Source organism: Crinia signifera, chromosome 1 (genome assembly GCF_055691185.1).
Source record: "Crinia signifera chromosome 1, ASM5569118v1, whole genome shotgun sequence".
Classification (NCBI taxonomy): Eukaryota; Metazoa; Chordata; class Amphibia; order Anura; family Myobatrachidae; genus Crinia; species Crinia signifera.
In genome coordinates this window covers 242,846,574-242,871,754 of record NC_139217.1, presented here as the reverse complement: position 1 = coordinate 242,871,754, position 25,181 = coordinate 242,846,574, and the positions used below count along the sequence as shown (strand labels likewise).

At 44.8% G+C, this 25,181-nt stretch overlaps 1 protein-coding gene across 1 annotated transcript in view; it reads left to right on the top strand.

Annotated features, from left to right (window-relative positions):
- Positions 1-8,269: 8,269 nt before the first annotated feature.
- HSDL2 (hydroxysteroid dehydrogenase like 2) overlaps positions 8,270-25,181 on the top strand; it is a 63,592-nt gene continuing 46,680 nt past the window's right edge. The window contains exons 1-4 of the mRNA XM_083179470.1: positions 8,270-8,422; positions 8,635-8,733; positions 13,324-13,487; positions 15,687-15,785. Coding sequence (XP_083035596.1) covers positions 8,717-8,733; positions 13,324-13,487; positions 15,687-15,785 — 280 coding nt within the window. The 5' untranslated portion in view covers positions 8,270-8,422; positions 8,635-8,716. The remainder of the gene's footprint in view (positions 8,423-8,634; positions 8,734-13,323; positions 13,488-15,686; positions 15,786-25,181) is intronic.

The window sequence follows — 25,181 nt, the reverse complement described above, 5'->3', positions numbered from 1 at the left end:
AAGCGTGGCGAGCGGACACGGTACACGTCCTCCCGACCTGTTCATACCCCCACTATCCATGTCGGCGTGGAGTTGATTTTATAAAGCGTGGCGAGCGGACGCGTAAAACAATCCCGAAGCGTGGCGAGCGGACACGGATTACTTGACGTGTATTCCGTGTCCCTTCGCCACGCTTTGGGATCGTTTCCCCGTGTCCCCTCGCGGGGCTCGCTGCATCCGCCACTCTTCGGGCTCCGCCACGCTTTGTAAAATCAACTCCACACCAACGTGAATAGTGGAGGTATGAACATGTCGGGAGGACATGTACCGCTTTCGCTCCCATGCGCAGTCTAATCCCGAAATCCCGGGATTGGAAACTCCAATCCCGGGTTTAAAATCCCGGCATTTTAGGGGCCAAATCCCAGGATCCCGCCGATCCCGATCCCGGGATTGGCCACCCTAGCTGGTAAGTAGTATAGATATAAAAAAAATGTACTGTGTGCTCATTAATGGTTCACGGTGCAGTTTTTATCATATCAGTTAAGTGTTACTGATGTTATACAACTATGGTTGCATCTTTTGAAATTATATTGATTTATTTTCTGTATAAAAAGACCAGCTTTGACGTGAGAATGGCTTAAGCAACATTACATATACCTCTATACAGAGCCGGCCCTAGGCATAGGCAAACTAGGCAAATGCCTAGGGCGTTTGGAATGCCTAGGGGCAGCAGCAGCTTTCGCTGATTAAAATGATATGCAGCATGCCTATATTATGTGTGTGAGTGAGGCTGTATCTGCATATGAAATAGTGTATTCATGGAAATCACTGTAACATAGAATTCCGTATGCAGGTACAGCCACAGTCGCACACAGAATATAGGCATGCCGCATATCATTTTAATCATAGCTTCTTGTGTGTCCTGGTCACATAACAATTTAAACAAGATGAATTTTTAGCAAAAAAGGCACGTTAGCAGAACTGGCCAGAAGCTGCATGGCCTATTAAGGCAAGATGTATAAGGACACATCTGTATCCAAGCCAAGGCAGAGGCCACACTGTTAGCGGCTGTGCTAGTGCTGTCTGCGGGTGGGTTGGTTGTGCAATAGTATTCCACATATGTGTAAGGGGCATTATGTGTGTGTCACGATCCGAGCTCTCAGACAGACTTTCTTACCGGCTAAGTGCCTCCGCAGGTTCAGCTTGCGGTCCAGACGTCACCCCTGCCGGCGTCCTGTCTGCCGTGCGCCATCACCGCTGCCATCCTCCAGTCTGCTCAGCGCTGCTGAGTCCGCGGCTGCGCGGCGCACCGCTCTCCTTGTCCCCAGTGACAGTACTCAGTGCACGGCAATCCACCTGTCCGCCGCCATTGCTCCCAGTATCCAGCATGGTGTGCGCAAACATACTTTCCCGCCATAGCCTGACATGGGGGCTGCCATGTTTTCCCAGTCACATGTCATTCCCGTCCAATCCTGTGTGATCTGATCTCCCAGTCATACCTGCCCGGCCAATCCTGGCCACCCAGTGGGTATAAGTATGCTGGGAGCTCTCAGATCAATGCTAGTGCTTCAGTTGTCTCCTGTATATGGTCAGCTGTCCTTGTCTCCGTGCAAGTGTCTCTCTCTGCTGGTGTTGTCTTCCATGCTGCAGTGTATTCCAGGTTATTCCATCTCCTGTTGAAGTCCAGGTTATTCCATCACCTGTGAGCCTGCCTCGTCAGCCCAGCGATCCAGCCTAGCTCCAGGACTCTGGTCCTCCGATGCTCCAGCATCATCCGTCTCCGATGTTCCACCATCGATAGTCCGATACTCCGGACCCACAGTCAAGCTTCCGTCCGTCATTCCGGACCCACAGTCAAGCTCCTATCTTCCGTCCGTCATTCCGGACCCACAGTCTCCATATCCATCCGATGTTCCACCATCGATACTTCATTCATCATACCTGTAAAGTATTGCAATCTGCATGAACTGTCATTACTCCTGCATACTTTACTGCCTGTATCATTACAACCTTCTGCATAATAAATCTGGTTGTACTTTTACCTCTGACTACTTATTGGCTCTGGGTGCACTGTCGCGCAGTTCATGCGCAGGGGTCCTCTCCAACCTCCCCGGTTCAGGTACCGGTCCAGGTCCCCACCAGAGGTCTCAGTCTTGTCGACTGAGTCCCCTGGTGTGACAGTGTGTTGTGTATAAATGCATTAATAATGTGCGACATATGTGTAACAGCCATTATGTGTGTCATGTGTATAAGGGCATTAATAATGTGCAACATATGTGTAATGGGCATTATGTGTGTCATGTGTATAAGGGCATTAATAATGTGCAACATATGTGTAAGGGGCATTATGTGTGTCATTATGCGTATGAAGGGCATTAATAAAGGTTGGCATAATGTGTAAGGGGCATTATGTTTATAAGGACATTAATAACGTGTGTCATGTGTAAGGGGCATTACTGTGTGGTATTATCAGGGGTGTCGAGAGAAAGGGGTAGGGGGTACAAATTACCCAGGCCAAAGTCTGATGGAAGGGCCCAGTGGGGGCCCCAGGCCCCCTCCCCTTAAATGACAGCAGCAGCTGCAGCTCTTCTCCTCTGCCCAGCACACACTGCTTTGTGCTAGGTTGCAGTGTGGCCATGGAGCTATGATGAGGGTGGATGGTGCTGGGAAAGGGGAGCAGGGTCAGAGGCGGAACTAGTGGCGGTGCTAGGGGGCACCAGCCAAAATCTTGCCTAGGGCATCATTTAGGCTAGGGCCGGCTATGCCTCTATAACTTAATCAAAATATTATTTTAGATGTAATTCCCCTTAAAATTACTAAATACTACATTGCAGTTAATTCAATTTACCACCTTTTATATCTCCCCTGCATGTCGCTTATTAGCTGGAAAAAATCAATCCCACAGTGAGTGCTCGCTGAAAGCTTTATAAAACCTGTCTTCTTTTCCTGAGGAGTCAGGACAAGGCCATGACTAAAATACAGATGTGGCAAACCTTGGAAAGCATGAGATAAATGTTTGGCACGGCCAAGGGCTTCCCAGAGGAAATTAAGAAACACATTTCTCACAATGAAGTCTATATTTATAGTCTGTGTGCAGACCTTCTAGTAATGGATGTGCTTATTCATAAAATATTTAAATGGTATTGATTTTTGTATGTGACTGCATGGGATGATGGATTTTTTTAAGCACAAGATTATTTCACAACTGCTTTACAGAAGCAGCTGTACACCAGATCAACAGTATGACAAATTAATGATATAGTAATATGCTCATATTTTCATTACAGAGACCATAAGCAGGAAAATATATGCAATGGAGATTAATGCACAGATAACAGTTAATAGGACACACAAACACCAAAATTTTCTGCTTCTGGTGGGACAGACATGATTTAGGGCGAGATGTATCAAATGGAAAATGCGGTAAAACCCCGGTTTTACCGCATTTTCCAATGTATCAAAAATGATACCGCACTGAAAGGTATCGCCACCTTTGGGTGGCGATACCCTATAGAAGCCTATGGGCTTCTTTTCGCCGCCCGCCGACGCAAACCCGCCGCCTCGCCGCCCCCCCCCCCTTTTGCGTTACCTTCCTTAAGGGTCCTCCTGGACCCCGGAAGGTAAGCCCTGCCTCCCCCTAGTGAAGCAGCCGGACATCCTTCCGGCTGCAGGGGGGAGGAGGAAGCGCCGGGGACAGCATGCATAGCTGTCCCCGGCGTGAGGGGAGAGCGTGGCGGCAGGGAGGTGACGGAGACCCCCCACACACCAGTGTACAGGTATCGCGGGGGGCCTCCGTCACCGCACCGCGATGCCAGCCGTATATGTTAGTACATATGCGGCAGCATCGCAGCGGGGGGGGGGGGGGGGGGGCGGCGAAGGACGGCGATGTATTTTAATACATCCCGCCCTTAAGCATGACTAAAATTGGTGTAACTCCATTCTGTGGGCATGGTGAAGGTGGGTCATGTATGAACAGTTTAGAGTTGACCAGTGAGGGTAGGGTCAACTGCCTATATTTTTATATGTATATAAATAAAACCATAGAAAACAGAGTATATAATCTTATTTATTATTAAACTAGCTAAGCCCGTTCGAAGCAAAAGCTTTGAAAACTAGTCCCGACATGCCAAGTTGGACGCTGTGCATAGGGGCGGATTGGCCATAGACCTTACAGGGAAGATTTTCAGTAGGCCGATGCACCTGTGCGGCCACTTGTCAGCCAGAGTCTTATCTTTATGATCCGGCCCTACCCAGAATAGTGACCTCATCCAAAGGCGTAACTACCATTGGTGCAAGGGGTGCAACTGCTATGGGGCCCAGAGCTGAAGGGGGCCCATCTTTACAGTCTAAGGTATATGTGCTATATTCATTTATTACCAACAGTTTCTAAATAGGGGGCCCATACAAACTTTTGCTATGGGGCCTATGAATGTCTAGTTACGCCTCTGACCTCATCTGCCTCCTGTCTCCCACATACACAATCTTTGCCGGTTGTGGAAGTCGAAATTACATCTCTACCCCATAATTAAGGTATTACGACCGCCCTCTGGTTTTTATTAGTACGCCATTTGCGTCTTAGTAGCTTAAACGTAACTACCAAGGTCGGAAGTGAAACATTAATGGTAAATTCTTAGTGATATGCTTCCTCTTGATGGTAATTGTTATTCCTTATATGTGCTAGTTCTTATGTGTTAGCGGTACCTTTATTTATATCCATTGTAGTAATGTCTCTTTCCCATGTATAAGCTGTACTGTATTATTCTTTAGTTTATATATATATATTGTTTGTTATACTATAACCCCCTGCGTCCACTACGGACTTCAATATAATAAGAAATGGGGTCAGATCCGTGATCTCCTCTTAATCAAATGTGTACGTGTATTATTTCTTTATAATGAAACAAGCGTCTCGGACGCAGTTTCAGCTTTAATCGTTATCAGTGGGTAATACGATTAATGTAATTGGTGAGCTGATCGTGTACTTAAGGCTATATAGAAATGTTCATAGTATAAAATATTATTGAGAGTCTCAGACACAAGAGCATCTCCCGCGCATGAATATACGTGCGGTTACGTATTACATTTCCTATCAACCAGCGGTTGCCACGGGTAACTGTATATTAAGTAGAAGGTAACGATTACAGTATAACTGTCTCATTATCCACTGGTTTATTAAAATATCGGTTTTAATAAGGTTTACAGAGCAAAGTACCCGACGCTGCAAATACTCATCTAAGGTGAACGCCAATCTATATCAAAATCTGATAAAGGGACAGTGGGTGCTATCTGAGGGTGTAACAATTTCTGGGGAGTTTTTGGCTCCACTTGGGGAAGGGTGGTATTATATGTGATATTCACAGATTAAGGTAATGAGTTGTCTGCTTGATGGTGATTTTGGGGTCAGTCTCAGTGGGAGAAGGTATTATATGAAATATGGAGGCTTGTGGTTTGCCACAGCAGCATAAAGGTCTGGGGGACACTAAACATATTGAAACCAACAGCTTCCACACAAGTGCAGCGATGTATAACTATTTTGATGTTGGCTCCACCTACATTTGATTTAGTGCCTCCCACGTGAAGCCACTTCTAGAAATTTGCTAGGGCCACTTTTAGTTCCCAATCCACCCCTGGCTGTGCGCATGCTCCAGGCTGATTCAGGCCTGGCGTGTGCCGGGTGACTAACTGCCCACCGTTCAGCTTCCTCTCCTGCCTACAAGTCGGGGCCCAGAACCGATCCAGTAGCTGAAGAATGGCTCCGGGGCACCTGTCATTGGAGAAGGGGGATTCCTGGTTGGATGTTAGGGGGCAATAATGCCTCCCTGGGGCCCGGGACTTGCTACCACTGAGGGGCCTTTGTTGGGCGGCAGGTGAGGTCTCTGTCTCCTGGCAAGGACACTGTATGTGGGTCCCTTTGTGTATAGATGCATGCAGCCCAGCACAAAGGGACACAGGATGTCTTTCAAGGGAATGACAGCCCCACAGTCAAGACCTATCACCTGTTAAGTTTGAATGGCTCTGACGGGGGCTTAGAATGGTGGTATTGGCTCCTCAGGGAATCTCCACTGAACCACTGTTATTGGTCTCCAAAGAGATTCCACACTATTCCCAGGCTTTTACCTGCAAGTCATTATTAACAATATACAGTTATAATTCCAGGGGTAAAACGGAAGAATGGATCAGAATGCAGAAACTCGACAACCAGAAGTAAGTTGAGGTGGGTTATGGTCAGGACGAGGAAGGGGATAGGTTTGGGCACTAGGGGAAAAAAACAATTGGTTAGGTGTGCACCGTGCAGGTGTTCACCTGGGGGTTCTCAGTATGAGTGGTAGATCACAGCAGCTGCACTGACGGGCTAGTCAAACCCGATGGGAAACAGGGGAAAAAAGTTGGTTGAACACAAGGTTCTATAGCAGCGCTATTGAAGATTTTTATGTGAATATTTAGAACCACAATGTGTTTAAATTTAAAAAATTGAGAGATTGGATGAACTATTACAATATATTTAATAAACTGAAAATGTCAGCAATAAAAATGCATGTGTTAAAAAAACAACATATGGTTACAAATGACAATTGATGCACTCTGCATGTTGGACCTATGTAAAAAGTCCTGGAATAAGGAGCAGTGGGATAAATGAAATACAGTTAATGTTATGTGGGTATATTTACCACTCAATGGTAACAGATGTAGGGAAGTTGAAATTCGAGAGTCCTCCTGCCAGTTGACTGGTTGGGGTGTGGATGGACCAATATTTTCCAATGCTGGATCTCCTGGTTGTGATGGAGATGAATGGTCTCCTCACTGAATTAAGATGGAGGTAGGGTGGGGAAGTTTCTCCTTGTTGTTTGTGGAGATGAAACAGTGCCCCATTAGGGGCACTAGGGGAACTGAGGGTTAGGCAGTGTGTATGTGTGGGGGGGTGTTGAGGTTAGGGTTAGGCTGCAGGAAAGGATTACATTTACTAACTTAAATAGGGGAGATAGGGTTAGGCTGCAGGACTGGGTGGTTAGGTTTAGGCAGCAGGGTGTGGGGGTTAGGGTTAGGCTTTAGTGGGGAAGGATAGGGTCAGGCTGCAGAAGGTAGCGGGGTTTACAGTTAGGCTACAAGTAAGGCCCTGAAGAAGCGCAGCCGGCTGTTATGCTTTGTGCGGATGCTGCCTAGATAGTGTTTCTAGTTATGATATATTCATTTGGATGTGTTAGCAGCACATATCTTTGTGCCCTTTTCAGAGAAGTACTGTGCAATACGTGAACACTGATTTCTGTATCAAGTATACCCATGATTTAGATTAGGCTTCATTTAGTCATGGGTTAGATTCCCACCATGGCCCTAACTGTGCGGAGTTTATATATTCTCACTGTGCTTGTGTGGGTTTACTACGGATGCTTCGGTTTCCTCCCACAATTCAAAAATACTCTTGTAGATTCATTGACTCCAGGGCTGGTGCTAGGCACCGGAACGCCCCAGGCAGGGGGGGCGCCCCGGCGCTCACCTGCTCCACTGGGGGGGGGGGTGATGCAGCCGCCGCCTCATCGCTCCAGGGGGTTGGTAATGCGGCGGCTCGACGCTCACCTGCTGTCGCTCCGCGGGGGGGGGGGGGGGGAGTTAAAGACTGACCCGCGAGCTGTGTATAAGATAAGAGCACAAGTCGCAGATCTCAAATTTACCCTTCCTTAAAGGGCAATAAATAAATTTGAAAATAAATCAAGACAATAGGTTTTAAAAAGTAAATGATTTACTTAAAACATGTCAAGTACAATATACAAACTGAAGTATCACGGAGCACAAGGCTGTATAATACACCACCCACTGTAAAATGTAAATGTTTCAAATTAAATGTTTCCACACTGATAGCATCTAAAGAACACAGCAAATGATCACATGCAGTTAACACCAGAACCCATTGGTTGCTGCTAGTTCCTCTGTACTGAATGTAGTTTAGATCACATAACCAATGAAACATACCTGTGTGCCCCTTCTTTCCTAAATACTCTGACCATTCAATCATAAGTAGCCTTTTATGTTTGCCACTTAATTATTATATTAAAGTTTATGCTATCAGTATTTTTTTTTATCAAGCAGTAACTATAAAATAAATTGTATAGTCATCTAATAAAGTATTATATTTATTGACACTGAACGTGACGGTGCTACTATTCATTCAAACATGGAGAAAAAAATACTACTACTACTACTACAACTCGCAGAGTAGAAAAGGCCACGCCTACCAGCTTTCCAAAGCAGCTGGCTCCAGCGTTCCAAGCCTCTTTTTCAGATTACAGCCTTTGGCCAATCAAATGGAGGGAAGTCGACAGAGGTTCTCAGCGACTGGCTGAGACGTAGAAAAACGCTTTATGAGCATGCTAGCAAGGTTAGTTGTGACCTGCATACTGCTGTCAGGAACTAGGTGACCGGGCATCATCGCTCCCTGACCCAGCATAAGGTGAGTTGGGCTGCGCTGCAGAGCTGCTCTACTGTTCCTGTCAAATTGACCGGTACCTTCGCCACGGAGGTTTCCATGACATTGCGTACACTTGTGCAAATTGTTTTTTGACCTTTAAGCTGTGACTTTCCACGTGCACTTGTGAAATGTGGAGCAAAGGTCATCAGTTATCTGTGTGAACATGTCTAATATATCTTATGTTACTTTTCTAGTCTCCCACAACTCCGTGTTCGGTAGAAAGCTCCTTCACCTGTAGCAGACTTTGGAAGGATTTTGTGCCCTCTTACATACATAATGCTGCCAAACACAGGGTAAGCAAACGCAGGAGTGGGTGGATAAATAGCAGAGAAGAGAGTGACGCTCCAACCCAATTTGCCATTTAACTATTATAATTTTGTATGTGTTATTTAAATTTTTTATGGGTCACTGGGTACTTCCTCATCTTTGCGGTCACAGCTTACGCTACAGAACCCTGCGTAAGCCGCACCACCCTGGGTCCATGCCACCCTCCTGTGTCTACGCCACCATCAATTACCTTTAGTAAAGTTGTGGCGAGCAAAGCGAGACACCAAGTCCGAAGCATGGTGAGCAAACAATGGCGCTATTCTGAAAGCGGCTAAAGTAACTGGCGTAAGCTGTGACCGCAAAGATGAAGAAGTACCGAATACCTGTTTAAATTGAAGGTTGAGTTGTCCAAAATAAAGAGGTACTGTATGCTGTGTCTGAGAAATGTATAACGTTTCCCAAACTTCACCATTCCAACATGTTTCAACATCACATTTTTTTTTTCAAAATATTTGCACCAGGAGTCTATGAAAAGTTGCTTGCGCTCACACCACCTGTTAAATCAGGTGGACCAATCGGAAGCATGTATGCCTTTTACATGCTGGATAAAGGTTTCCAATGCAGCTTCCAGTCACTCATTGCACTTGATTGTGGGAACATGAAGTTGCAGTGGGCCAGATCTGGACTGTATGGCAGGTGCTTTAGCTCCTGGATGTATTCATGGGCCAGACAATCCACCACTTTCATTAGGTACATTGGGGCAGATGTATTAAGCCTTAACAAGAGATAAATGCAAGGATATTAAAGAGATATAAACATCCAGCCAATCACCTGCTAACTGTCATATTACAGGCTGTGTTTGAAAAAAGTCAGTAAGGAGCTGGACGTTTATCTCTCTTTATCACCCTTGCATTTATCTTTTGTTAAGGCTTAATACATCTGCCCCATTGTCCTGATGCAGAAGCACCATAAATGCGAGTTCTTGGCTGTGTGTGGAAATGGCTTCCAGCATTTACAGCAGGCATTGATTGGCGTAGCAGTTGCCAGTGTTAGTTTGCTGATACAGTAGCTATATGACCAGTCTTGGCATAAAAACAGCCACCATCTGCTTGGCCATGCTGCGCTCACTTTGGAACCTCTGTAGCTGTACCTCCAACTGGAGTCCAATGGGCTGCGTTTATTGTGATCTTGGGGTCAAAATTGTAGATCTGGGATTCAGACAGGGATCTCACTGACCGTTTGAGCAACCACCATCAAACCTGTCCAACATGCTAAAGACAATAACACTATACCAGGGTCGTGCAGGCAGGGGAGTCAGTGCCTCCCCTGTCATTAATGATTAATGTAATACAATAATACAAAGAAAATACTTATGACACATATTATGTGTCATAATATATGCTTTGCATTATTATTATAATTTTTACTCCATTTTTATTAGTTTAGGAGGCACCAAGTGTGGTGCCTCCCACTGCCTATAGTATAGTATAGTATTAGAAGCAGTGGGAGGGGCCGAGCACCAGGCTGAAAAAGCCCATTTAAAAAAGGTGTATACACGGCACCTATAGCAGTGCCACAGGGACGTGCTTTCTGCCTATATGAAAGCACGCCCCTGTCACTGCGGCAGATGTGATTGGGGACAGCGGCGACTCCTCACTGACAGGGGCGTGCTTTCATATAGGCAGAAAGCACGTCCCTTACTATCGCAGAGGCTCTGTTATAGGTGCTGCTTATATAAACATACGAGCCGTACAGTGCACCACTGCACAGCTCGTCCCCCGACTTGTATTGCCGTCGTTGTGGGGGAAGGGGGATGGACGGAGCCGGGTCGACAGCTCCTGCTGTTGTCTGGGCACCGGCACGTGCTCCATGCGGTCTCTTGCCCTCTCCTCTCTGGGGTCTCTCTTCTGCCTCCTGCCAGGCGCTCTGGGTGCCAGTCACTGCTGTCCGTACTGACTGGCTGTTGGGGGGGGGGGGGTTGTGCGGAGGTTCAGATGGTGTTGCGGCATGGGGGCATCCATTGCCGCTAGCTGGGGGGGGGGGTTGGATGTCACCATCGGTCGGGCCAGGGATGGGGGTGCGGTGGTGGCTGTGACAGTGCCTCTCTGTTCACAGCCACCACCGCACGTCACTGCAATATACTGGTGCCAAAATACTTTTAAGGAAAAAAAAAAAAATAGAATAAAAACTATTATAGCATTACCAGTCTTGACCTGTCTAGCCAGACAAAAATAGGGTACCGCTCTAGATCCTGTTTAGTTGGCATCCCCTGTGTAGTGTGATTTATTGAACGATATTTAAGTGATGATGTGTTTCCCCGCCTCCTTTCCAGTATCAGCGGCTTCCTCAGATCGTTTTTTTTTATTTAATTTTTTTCCTTAAAAGTATTTTCTCATTTACTAACATACCAATTGCAACTAACATGAATACCTTTTGCTAAAAAAAAAAAATTACACAAAAGGATCGGACTATTAACGCCTATCACAAGGCACTTTACCAATGTTTAAGTTGCTAACCAATTAACTATTGCTTTTTTTATGTTTATTTATGTATATGTACAATTTTTTTTTTTTTTTTTTAAATGTACACTGGCCAGTGATTTTTTTTTTTTTTTTTTATATGGATAATACATTCAGGTTATACTAAAGCTGTCCCCAGCACAGTTTTTATATGTTGTTTGTTATATCTCTCCAACATGCTGCTGCACCAAGTCACCCAAGCTTCCTTCTGCTCTCAAGTCAACTGACGCAGTGTGCAGAAACTTTGCTCAGGTCAAGATTTTTGTGACGTATTAAGTGAATTGTTCCCATTGAGATGCCTTTATCCTCCAATTGGGATATAGTCCCCCTGGGGTCCAACTCCAAAGCCATAACATTGTATTCGGTGATGGCAAACACATGTCTTCCAAGACCATCTCCTGTGCCTAAATTATGCAAAACTTAAACAGTGGTTCCGGATGGTGCTTCCGCCCCAAAAGCAGCTTTTAGTCAGTCTAAACTCTCCTGGTTTTGCAGCCGTAGAAGATTATGGCTCTTCCGTGGCCTTTGTTGATCTCCATAACAAGCTCAAGTTGGAAGTTAACATGCTGACTTCTTCTGTCTTTTACACAAACATTCGTTAGAAATTACAGTTCAGTTCACAGCAAGACAATGGGGATTATTCTGATTCCCCCGTAGAGGCACAATCACTAATCACTAATATATGCAATGAAACAAAATATCAGCAATTTTTTTTTTAAAGTCTTGTCCAGGTTAAATAAATACAAAAAAGGTCTGTTTGCTGTATGTTTTTGAAAATGAACACTTTGACCTCCTTTTTTTCTTTTTTACTTTTTTTTTTTTCTATAAGAAATGCTGTTCATCCATAAATAAATACCAGATTTTGAATAGTCTGCTCTGTTTTTCAAATGTATTAACCTTGGAGTGATATATTTAACCATTTTGAGTGTCAACATCTCTTTGAGAGATGTGCAAATATCTACAAAAAATGCCAGTGTTGCTCACATTACTATATAAGGTAAACATTACAGGTCCTTTTATGACGAATAAAAATCATGCTTGACAATTTTCACACCAATTTTGTCAAATTAACCTGCTACTCAAAGGGTTAAGAGTAGCCATTTATTAATATACAACAGTGGTTCCCAAACTGTGCGCCTAGGCTCCCTGGGATCCCTTGGGACACTTGCAGGGGTGCCTCGGTTTGGTCGTCCAGGATCAGTTCAAATTATCTATGATCAATTATTACTGGACAAAACCAGTGCTGGTGGCTGCCACCAATCATAAAATGTGTATAATCAGAACCAAATCCTGCCCTTTACCACATAACTGAACCTAAGAAGCACATACAAACACAATCTACTTAATTTGATATGTATTTTTTGGGGCACAGGGGTGCCGTGGAAAATTCTAATACTCTAGGGTGCCGTGATTAGAAAAAGATTGGGAACCCCTGATATACAAGCTAGTGTTCATTCTAGCACCCGCCATCTTTGAAAACCCATGCAGTTCCTCTTCCCTGCCTGGGGTGTCGCTGTCTACTATGTTTCTAGTACAGCTCTCGTTTGCATATCAGTGCTGATGTACATACCACACTGCTAGAAGCAGAACACCAGACAGCGACACCCCATGCGGGGAAGAGGAACTGCATGGGTTTTCAAAGATGGTGGGTGCTAGAATGAACACTACAAGCGTTAAGCATGTTACTTAAAAAGATTTTCATATAGTAGCATATTTTTATGTATATTACCATCCTGTGGAGGCTTTTCTGATATTTGAAATGAAATGACTTCCTACCTTGAATCTAACGATGTTTTGGAGAATGGGGTACGGTCACGTTATCCACCTCTATAATCACTCCAGGAACTTGAATACGTTTTGCATGAATGGTTTAAGCTTCCAATGTCGAACATCCAGTACTAATTTTTGTTCTTTCCATGGAGAATTCAGGATTTTTTTTGCATGCCAGCAGTGGCCATGCACCTTATTAAGAATAAAAACTAATTTATAAAGTGTTTTTCCATATTTTTGTCTAACCCCTGTATGGTGTTTTTTTTTTTTTTTTTTTTTTTTTATTCCAATATAAGTAACTGATATTTCTTTGTCTTTTCATTGTAGGCGACTTGCAGGGTGTACGCTGTTTATCACTGGTGCCAGTCGTGGTATTGGAAAAGCCATTGCTTTGAAAGCCGCAAGGGATGGTGCCAATGTGGTTATAGCAGCAAAGACTGCAGAACCTCACCCTAAGCTTCCAGGAACAATATATACAGCAGCTGAGGAAAGTATGTTCCAAAACCTGGCTATTATATTTATCCATAAAAAAAAAAAAAAAAGACTCTATTAGATTATCTTTGAGGTACTACAAATGGTCTATAGACCTGTACATGGGATGCAAACATGTTGTAGTGGTCAATCAACAATATATAATGTCCATGTATAAATAGAACATAGAAGTGCAGATGCACCTGCTTACAAAACTGTGACCATCCATGATAATTAGCACCGGGGTGAAGGAGGCCAGTAATGGGAAGTGGTTGGCAGGGTGCAGTGTTTTGAAAGAAAACACAGATGAAGTGCTATGTTCGTGAGGACTTTCATGCTAGAGGAAAGGTGCAGAGAAGAATAGTTTATCACTTTTTGAAGCTTTATACATCTGTCCCTTAGTGTTAAGAGAGTGATACACAATCAACTCCTACCTGTCATTTTTCAAACCCAGTTTGTAACATTAGCCTTCCTTTTGGTGTCCCTCAGGGTTCTGTCCTTGGCCCTCTTCTGTTTTCCCTGTACACCTCTTCCCTGGGTGCACTTATTAACTCCTTTGACCTCTACGCTGATGACACGACACACAAATCTACCTCTCCTTTCCTGATCTGTCCCCCACTGTTCTCTCTCAGGTTTCTAACTGCCTCTCCGCCATCTCCTCCTGGATATCTGAACACTCTCTCTAAAGCTCAATATGGACAAAAATGAACTGTATGTAATGGGTGTAACTCTGTGTGGGGGAAAGATAATTTATTATCTTTCCCCCACACAGAGTTACACCCCCTACTAATATCTCTTGTTCACACCATCACCTACCCCGTTCCCCAACTCCGCTGTCTGAGAAAACTCACCCATTCATCAAAGCATAACCTAGTCCTGAGGCTGGTCCTCCGACCCCCTGCATCATGCCTTAACCATCTCTGCCTGATTTCCAGCCACCTCCCACTTGCTTGCACCTCGTGTCATCTGTATGTCTTCACTTCCTTCTAGATTGTAAGCTCCTCAGAGCAGGGCCCTCTTCCCTCTTGTTGTCAAATTCCTCTTCAAATTTCACCTACAGCTCTCCATACACTCAGCAACGATCTTCATCCATATACTCCTCTCCATCTTTGGCCACCAACCCCTAGTAGTACATTGATCAAGTCCTCACTACTTAAATTTAAGCTGTAGGGCTCAGAGCTGATAGCAAGACAAATGAGTTTGGACAACTGATGATCTTAAATGAAGACTTGAGTTTTTAAAGGTATTTAGGAGTGTCATCCACGGTTCAGAAGCAGCATGTGGAAAATCCTGGAATCAGGATTGTGCAGAGGTAATTTGCCTCCTGGTAATAAGATGACAATCATTGGCAGAGTGGAGGGTGATAAAGAAGGGAATGTATGTACAATTACATTTTTGGAAAGGAGTGTGGCTTAAGGGCTCTGTAGTTCATGGTGATGAATGGAAACTTTGAATCTGTACGAGAATAGTCCAGTTCACCAAATGATAGAGATGGACAGCTGAGAGAGAGCAGGATATAACTCTGGTACATTATAGAACAGATTGAAGAGGCAGGAGTTGGAACTTAGGAAGTCCAAATGGAAAGAATTTACAGAAATCAGTTTCTGGGGACGTTGTGGAGGTGGAAGCAGGAATAGGAGAGGTACTCAAAATAAGGAAAGAAATGAGTACTGTATATGACTTGCAGACAGTGGACTGGGAGACTGGAGAGAATGCATTGCTTGTTGCTTCATACATCTGCAGTTATCTTTGTCTATCACAAAACGTTTTAGATCGGCATTGATTTTCAACCTTTTTACCTTGTGGCACACTAAATAAGATTTTAAAATTGCCAAGGCACACCATGAGATCCCCACATGGCAAAACACATTGGCCCCCACAGAAAAAAAAAAAAATATTGCCCCCCATATAATCACACTGTTCCCCACTGGTAACACAAATAAAATACATTGGCTCTTTAAATGAAATGAAGAGACCAGTAAATAACACTTGAACTGGTGGTGGCTGTAAACTAGTTTGGGCATCTCTAGATCTGGAGGCACAGCTCAAGGCACACTAGTGTGCCATGGCACAGTGGTTGAAAAACACTGTCCTAAATGTAAGAATGCATTGCGACATCATTTTGTTCTGCTCTTCACATTTGGTCTACTAGATTAACATGTTTTGTTATTAAGTAACACTGAATGAACAGAATATTTCTGTATTTGTCTTTCTCTTAGTTGAAGCTGCAGGTGGAAAGGCCTTGCCCTGCATTGTTGATGTGAGAGATGAGAAACAGATCGGAGAGGCAGTAGAAAAGGCAGTGAGCACATTTGGAGGTAATATATGCGTAATCAGATCTGTATTCTATACAACCTAAGGAAAGGGATTGTTCATACAATAAAAGTAATGAAGTATATGTTTTCTAATATATTCCTGCAGTATGTTACAGAATTTTCTGTTGGTATCTGCTTTAGTATTTGTTTAGCCATAGTTAACTATTGGGCTGTATACTTTGTATTTGTCAGAGTGTTAACATAGTAAATGCAAAATATAAATATTTTTGGTACTTGTTTAGTTTCACGGCGGCAGCGTGTGCCACTCTAGCTATGAATCTTGGCAGCTTGCCAAACTGCCTTACTTCTCTAAAGGAGCCCATACACGGTCCGTTGTGGACCGGCTCCGTTCTGTACTATGCGATGTGCGCTCCCGCGCATCACATAGTACGGTACAAAAAGTATGTGCTGCACATACTTTTTGTACTAGGTAAACATCGGATCGCAGTGCATGCACAAGGGATGCGATCCGATACGATGTGTGCTGTTTAAGTACAGAACGGATCCGATGAACGGACCGTGTATGGGGGGCTTAAGCTACGTTCTCAGTGCAGCACCTGTTTAAATCCGGGCAGCTTGCCAGCTGCTTTACATCTGTAATCTATGTTATCAGCATCCCGCATAGTCAGTCAGAAGTAGTGTAGTCAGTGTAGGAAGTACGGTCATCGTATTTACTGAAAAGCGTCTAGTTCTAGTCAGAATTAGCCTCCCTGTCAGAAACAGCAGTGATAGAAAAATACTGATCCCTCAGCGCTTATTGCAAAAAATCAGCCCAGGGTAACACCAAAAAAGCCTTCACCAAAAAAGCTCAATTTGATATGTGAAACGGAGAAACAGCGTCTAGGTCTCGTGACTAAGTCAGTCAGCTTGTAGATTGAGCGGTACGCAGTTAGCGTAGTCAGTCAACTGTTGTATTGTCTGAGAGGCAGATGGAGACATGGCTGCAGAGAGGCTGACTATCTTTACTTTGCCTCAGGCTGAGGAGGAGGCAGTGTGATTGCTTCAGGGGCAACATTTCCTGCCTGAGACACAGACCTGCCCCAATGGGCACCCGATGAGGCTCTCTGTTAGGGAGCGGATGTGGCGCTGCCATATCAGGGCCTGTGAAAAAAAGGTCAGTTTGAGGACAGCACAGTGGTTCAGAGGGTGCCACCTGACCTTCGTCACCCTCATGCGTTTCGTATTCTGCTTGGCAGAGGAGCTGACCAGCGTACGGTTCTGCCAACGCCATCTCTCCGTGTCCCAAGCCAACACTGTGCAGTATAATAATTTGCTCCGGGAGGCCTGCGCGGTCGACCTCCTGTCGCAGCCTCAGCGGAAGATTGGCGGCCCAGGCACCATAGTGAAGGTCGATTGAAATAATTTTTTTTTAGACTGAAGGCCAATGTCGGACACCTGCTGCCCCAGCAGTGGATCTTCGGGGGCATCTCCAGACAGACCGTAGAGTGTTTCCTGATGGCGGTCAAGAGGCGGGATGCCAGCATGCTTTATGGCTGCCATCGAGAGGCACGTGCTCCAGGGGACCACTATCTACAGCGACTGCTGGAGAGCGTACCAGACCGAGCAGCTGGAGCAGGCTGGCTATCATCATGATAGGGTGAACCACCGCTTCCACTTCGTGGATCCGGAGAGCAGGGTGCACACGCAAAACATTGAGAGGCTGTGGCCATCCTGTAAGTGGCGCAATAAGCACCAAAGGGGGACCACATGCCATAAGCTGGACTCCTATCTACAGGAGTTCATATGGAGGAAGACGCTTGGCGTGGAGGATCCCTTCAAGCGCATACTGCACGCGCTGACCATGCTCCCCCAGGCCGACAAAGTCGACGCTGGAGAGCCAGAGTCGACAGCGTCCACTTCAGCAGCTGCTTCCTCTTCAAGTGCTGATGATGGCACTGCAGTTCATGAATAATGACTTTTTTTCTAGATTTTTTGTCTTTTATTCTTTTTTAAATTAATTGTATTGTCATTTAATAATTCTTTTTCCTCATTCATATTCTTTATTATTCACTAAGAAACAGTTAACACATGTCGTCATTACTGTCTCAGGTGTATGATATGGCAGGTGTTAATGTGTTCCTAAAACAACCCCACCATCCACGCCATCCCGAAGCGTGGCGAGGGGACGCGGTACGCGTCCTCCCGACCTTTCCATACCCCCATTATCTACGTCGGCGTGGAGTCGATTTTTTTTTATTTTTTTTTATATACTGTATAGTGTGGCGAGCGCAGCGAGGGGACACAGATAACTTTACATGTATTGCGCATCGCCTCGCGGGGCTTACTGCGCTCGCCACACTTCGGGCTCAGTGGCCAGCTGCGCTCGCCACACTATATAGAATCATCTCCACGCCAACGTGGATAGTGGGGTACGTAAAGGTCTGGAGGATGCATACCGCGCCCCCTCGCGGGGCTTGCTGCTCTTGCCACGCTTCGGGATGGTGTGGATAGTGGGGGTATCAAATGGAGGCATTTGCCAGCATGTAACATGGAACACTGGCAAATGCCTCCTTCATTGCGCATGATATGCAACTGCGGCCGCACCCCATCTTTGGACAGTAGACGCACGCATTACTCATACGCAGAAGTGTCTCATTGCTGGAGCGTCTGAGACGCTCCTACGTATCACACAGATGGAGCGCCTCTCCGCCGGCGCCCACATGATCCCCTCTCCACAGAAGAGGATATCATGCGGGCACCAGCGCTGTGTGAGGCGCTCTCTAGGCTTGACAGGAGCTTAGGAGTAGCGGCACTGGGCTGCTGCGGAGTCAGCGTAGGACGCTGTAGATTACAGAAGTAAGGCAGCTGGCGAGCTGCCATGATTCAAACAGGCGCTACGCTGATAACGTAGCTTAGAGAAGTAAGGCAGTTTGGCAAGCTGCCAAGATTCATAGCTAGAGCGGCATGTGCTGCCGCCGTGAAACTAAACAAGTACCATATTTTTGTTTGGAACTGCAATATCAGGTATACATCACAGTAGAAGGTGTACGTATGTATTCAATGTAGCATCTAGAAGCAAAATGGCATTGAACGGTTTTTAGACCCTTTCGATCAGCAGCTGATGCGCGCTCCCGTTTTTTGTGTATATCGAATAGAAGAAATTGTGCAGGGAAGACTGTATCGAAAGGAAGTTGAATAGGCCAAATCTAATGGACATCTAAAGTAGCTCTAATAGAAAATATCTATCGATTGGGCATGCCAGATTGTCCAGCATGTCTGTCCAATGCAATATTTTGTAATCTGAAAGTCTGCCGAATAGCACCGTGTATGCTCTACCGCTGATGGCTGACCAGATATTTTCCTTATTTTTGCATATGGGAAGGAGCAGAGAAATGTTTCCACCTTGTGGGCAGAGCACTAATATTATGGCCAATACTCTGTGAGAGATTTTGCAATGTATAGGCACAATATCCGAGGCTATGGATTGTAATGTCTGAGGCTGCCAGATAGAATGCGCGCTTGACAGGTATTCATCTCTACGTGTATACCCAGCATTAGACACAAATGTGGAAAAAAGTTTTTACAGGGATTCCATATTTGATATGTCATGTTAGAATTTCCATCCCTTCCCTTAACAGTGCATGTTGTATACACGTGGGTATGGATCATTGGCTAGACAGCAACTAGGTCGACATGCATGAATGTCAACATGACAAAGTTGACAGGGTCATTAGGTTGACATGGGGAAGGTCAACATGGTGTTTTTCACTTTTCTCTAACATCCATAGGGTATACTGGGAAGGTATGAGAACAGTGGGGTATAGATGGGGTCCAGAGTAGCTGGTGCACTAAAACATAAATTCCCTGTGGCTCCTCCCCTCTATGTCCCCTCTCACAGGCAGTTTAGAAAAATGTGCCTAAGGGCCGGATGCATACTTGGGGAAAAAAATTGTTTTTACCTGATTATTTTCAGGCAGACATGACTGGCATCTCTCTGCCTGCACCGCTGGAGTAAGGAGGGAAAACTGAGTAACCTCCTCAAGGGTTAATGGTCCGTTCCCTGGCTGATAGGCATTAGCATATGAGGGTACTGCTTCGCGGCCGCTGCAGGTTAATCGAGTTCACCCACAGCACGCAGACACCATAACGTGCCAAGGTGCCGCTTGCGGCGACAATACATCACTGGCGCGCCCAGTGTGAGGAAGAGCCTGCGCCATCATAGGGGTGGAGCCTACCGAGAGCTGGAACAGCACAGACAGCAAGCGCCATTACAGAAGCTCTGCGGCTATACCAGTCCTCCTACAAAGCAAGATTGCGGTAACAGGGGTTATAAAAAGGCTCTGTGTCACCTGTGTGCCATTTTCATATACTGTAGTTGCTGTGTTGGTTTCTCCCTCTCTTGCCAGTCGATTGGGGGGGGGGGGGGGGGGGGGGCGACTGAGTTTCTTTGTACACTGTATATTTCTGATTGTATAGTTGACAGGAAAAAAGACTACTTACCAGTTTTATCACACAAAGTTTTCTCCCTCTACTGAGGGCACATTTTTGTGTGGCCTGTGTATTCAGTCATCTCACAGTAGCAACATGCAGGAGCCGGCATGGCGGGATACGGTCGTATTATCAGCCACACTTAGGTCAACAGTCATTAGGTCGACATGCAGGAAGGTCAACTGGGTTCTAGATCGACAGGGGACAAGGTCGACATGGGTCAGGTCGCGAGGTCGACATGGGTTTTTTCACTGTTTTTTTGAGCCGACCTGTATTTCATGCCCTACCATCCACTAGGGTGTGGTGGGAGAATCAAATTGTGTGCCAAGAGCAGCATCACGAGCGATGCGAGGGGCTGCGGGTGACTTCAAAGAGTGTCCATGTCGACTGTGTCTCAACCGCCACTGTTAGTTACTGAATCTAAACGCTCACAGAGGCATTTTTTTGGGCATGCTCTTGGATACGGTGTTCCAGAAAGTGGACCTACCGGAAGACAAGGCAAAGATGATTCAAGCGATGGTCCGTTTGTTTTTAAAACCAACCAAAATCTCAGTTCATTCCTGCATATGCGTATTGGGAAAAATGGTGGCCACGTACGAGGCAATTCAATATGGAAAGTTTCATGCAAGAACGTTCCTGCTAGACCTTCTAAGCAAATGGTCGAGCTTACACCTTCATATGCAAAAGATAATTTGCCTATCACATCAAACAAGGATCTCTTTGCTGTGGAGGCTTCATTTACCGAATCTGATGGAAGGGCGTTACTTCAGGATTTAGTCATGGACTCGTTGACAATGGATGCCAGCCTTAGAGGCTGGGGTGCAGTGACCAAAGGGGCCCATTTCCAGGGAAGGTAGTTGAGTCTAGAGACATCTCTTTCCATTAACATATTGGAGCTAAGGCCGATTTACATTGCTTTCCTCCAGGCGTATGCCCTGCTCGAGAATCGAGCAATTCGGCCCAGGTAGACAAAGCTATGGTGGTGTCAACAGGGACAAGAAGCAGGGCAGCCACAGGGGAAGTTTCAAAAATCCTTCTCTGGGCCGAAAGACACGCAAGGGCAATTTTGGCAATTTTCACCCCGGGTGTAGACGGTTGGGAAGCGGACCTGACCTAAGCAGACATGGTCTTCCAGGACATAATTCATTGGTGGGGATGTCCACTTATAGATCTTATGGCCTCCCATCTCAACAAGAAACTTCTGCATTACTGCTCCCAGATGAGAGACCCACAAACAGTAGCTGTGGATGCCCCGACAAGCCCGTGGCCTTACAGATTGGTATACTTTTTTTTTTCTCTAAATCCATTGATCCAGAGAATTCTGAAGAGAATAAAGGGGGGTGGGTTCAACTACTTTTATTTGCTCTGGGTTGGCGATGGTATGTGGACCTCCTAGGTTTACTGACAAAAGATCTCTGGCCTCTTCCAATGCAAAATGACCTCCTACAACAAGGCCCGTTTGTTTATCAGGACTCACGCCCCTTTCATTTAACGGCATGAAGGTTGAGAGGGAAATTGTAGCCAGAAAGGGTATTCCTTCCCAGTATGGTTATACCTACTATGCTCCATGCTAGAAAAGGTGTTGCCTCTAAGAATTATCACAGGATTTGGAAACAGTATGTTTCTTGATGTGAATGTAGGCGGTACCGACCTATGGAATTCAAACTGGGCATACTCCTACATTTATTTTTTACAAACAGGTGTGGACCTGGGTCTTCGGTTAGGCTCGATAAAGGTTCAGATTTCTGCCTTATCGCTTTTTCTTCCAAAAACAATTGGCACTTCCAGAAGTCCAAACCTTTCTGAATGGAGTTCTCCACAGGCATCCCCCTTTTACACCACCTGTTGAGCCTTGGAACCTTACTCTGGTGTTGTATTTTTGAAATCTTCATGATTTGAACCTTTGAAGTCCGCTGAGATAAAGTATCGGACATGGAAAGCTGTCACCCTGTTGGCTTTGGCCTCCGCTCGAATTGGGGACTCTATTTTGTAAGAGTACTTATCTTGTCTTTCATGCTGATAGGGCAGAACTCTATATGTACCCGACGTGTTTGCCAAAGGTTGTCTTCATATTTCATATTAACCAACCTACAGTGATTCCTCTGCTTCCTCCGGGTTTTTCTACCTAAATCCCTGGATGTTGTGAGAACCTTGAAAACATAACTCAAATGTACAGCTCCTACCAGAAAATTGGACTTGGCAACTGAGGACCTTCAGTTTGGCTCTACGGTTTTACAGGAGTCTCGGCAACTTCCCACCCGTTCTTAAAGCTTTGGGACTTTCCCACTGTTCTCATACATTCCCAGTATACCTTATGAATGTTACAGAAAATATGATTTTGATTATCTACCGGTAAATCCTTTTCTCGTAGTTCATCGTGTATACTGGGCACCCTGCCTCTATACTGAGACCCTTATCCTGTGTGGTGTTGCTGTCCTGATTCAGAATCATTTGATTTCTTGTTTCAATCAGACTGCTTGTGGGGAAAAAAATGTTCCTGTTACTTTGGTTAACTTGTTCCATGTTTTCTCTATATTTTAGATTCTCTTCACTTTTTGTATGTCCGTCTCCTTCAGTGGACACTAAAAAAGTTCACCATGTCCCCTTTCATGGCTCGCTGCGCTCGGCGCACAATTTTATTCTCCCACCCATACCATAGTGAATGGAAGTGAATTAAATACCACCTGTCGGCTCAAAAAAAGAAAAGAAAAACCCCATGTCGACCTAATGACCCTGTCGGCCTAACCCCATGTTGACCTAATGCTTGTAGACCTAGTGACCATATCCCATACACGTACAAGTTGGTGCACAGGTCTACTCATTACTAGCCAATTTAGTTTAAACGATCCACAGTTGAAGCTAATTAATGTGGAGTTCTGTAATTGACAATCCTCCTCCAGCAAGTTCCTTTTGGGTCGTGTGTTTTTTTTTTTTTAATTGTGTATTTATTAATTTCAAGAAGAAATTAGCATAATTATACAGTAAAACAAGTTACATCTGAAAAGGTTTGTACATGTTGGTATCAATAAACGTACATTTGTTTTACAACAACCATGGTTGAATCGCAGTTATTTGATAAGTACGAACATGTAACAGATGTACAATTGTATGAATTATGCTATACGTATACCTAAATTGAGTATATTCCTTTTATTTTTTTTTTACTTTTAAACCTTAAGACAGATAAACAAAGAATCCCCCCCCCCCTTACTTAAAAAAATAAAGGTACGCATTGATTCTAGGTGCAGGGCATGCACGTGAAGTAAGGAAGTATGGGCACATTGTAAATTCTCACAACATGTAACCCACCGGTAACAGGTCTTCCCAAGTGTCAACGGCTTGCTAGAGTGTGTTGAATGTCAATGGCTGAGGCAAATCTAGAGGAGGTCCACCTGCTCCACTTGTTTAGGTAGGGGGCAAGTGAGCCTCTGGACTTGTAGGTAAATCTTTCATGTCCTGATACCTCATTTACCAGGGCTCTCCAGTGGTATATATTCGGAGAGAAAGCATCAAACCACTTCCTTGCAATAAGGACCTTAGCCAGGGTAGTTAAGCATAATACATATTTGTATATTGGGGGAGAAAAGGATTCTGCAAGATCCAGAGTGAACATACAGTACTTGGGGGTCAATGGGAGGAAGGGAGGGCTCAGTAGTTGTTATATCTATCCACACCGCCTCCCAGAAGGCGTGCACCGGTGGGCATGACTATAATATATGCTGGAAATCGGCATTGGACGAGGCACATCTAGGACAGGTCGTCAGGCCTAAGCCCCGCCCAATGCATTGACACCAGGGAGCGGTAGGCTCTGTGAAGTACATAAAAGGAGATTTGTTGGTACTTCAAGCAATGGGTTTTGTATTTGACCGAATTTTTAAATCTGCAACAATTGCTCTCCATCCAAGAATCCCATCTTAGGTTCCCACTTCGCTCTGAGGGAGTCGAGACTATTTATATCGATCTGACTGTTAAGGCAGTTGTATATAGAAATCGAAAGCCGCTTTTCTACACTACTCATCGGCACCACTGTTCTGTCCCTTAATAGCCATAGCATGTAAATCAGAAAGCTCTTCACATGTGCAATCTCTCTGCCCTGGAAAAAAAAAATCTGTCTAATGTAGGATCTTTTTTTTTTTTTTTTTTTTTTTTTTGACATTCTGCTCAGCAAGTTCCATAACCATGGCATTTTTGTGCCAAAATAAATAAGGTTCCAAATGTGTATTGTCTTCTGACAATCCTGACATTGTTCCAGAGTACAAGATTTTGAAGGTTTTCAACCTTTATGCTTGATTTAATTCTCTATGTAGAATGTCCGTTTCCTGAATCACTTTTTTTATTGAGTAAAAATTAGCTTCCTCCCATACTGTATGTTACAAAGAGACAGGAAAGAAAGATGTGTGGTCTCGCACAGAAGGGATGTGTCCACACATTACTATTTCAAATGATGCCAAACACTTGCAAATCTTATTCACATTACACCCTAATGTCCTTGATTCATATTACCCCACATAGTAGAGCCCCTTATTCACGTTACACTACTCAGTAGTACCCCTTACACATAGGGCCTTATTCTAGTTCACTCTTTCTGACAAAATCCTTCTTAGATGGACAAAACCATGTGCACTGCAAGTGGGGCAGATGTTACTTATGCAGAGAGTTAGATTTGAGTGGGGTTTTACTTCAAAGTGAGATCTATATTGCAGTGTAAAAATAAAGCAGCCCGTATTTACCCTGCACAGAAACAAAATAACTCGCCCAAATCTAATTCTCTCTGCACATTTTACATCTTCCCCCTGCAGTGCACATGGTTTTGTCCATCTTAGAAGGATTTTGTCAGAGAATGAACTAGAATAAGGCCCATAATGCCTAGTAGCAACTCTTATACACATAGGGCCTGATTCAGATTCACTCTCAAAGCACATTTGTTTTGCTAATGGACAAAGCCATTTGCACTGCAGGTGGGGCGTAAGG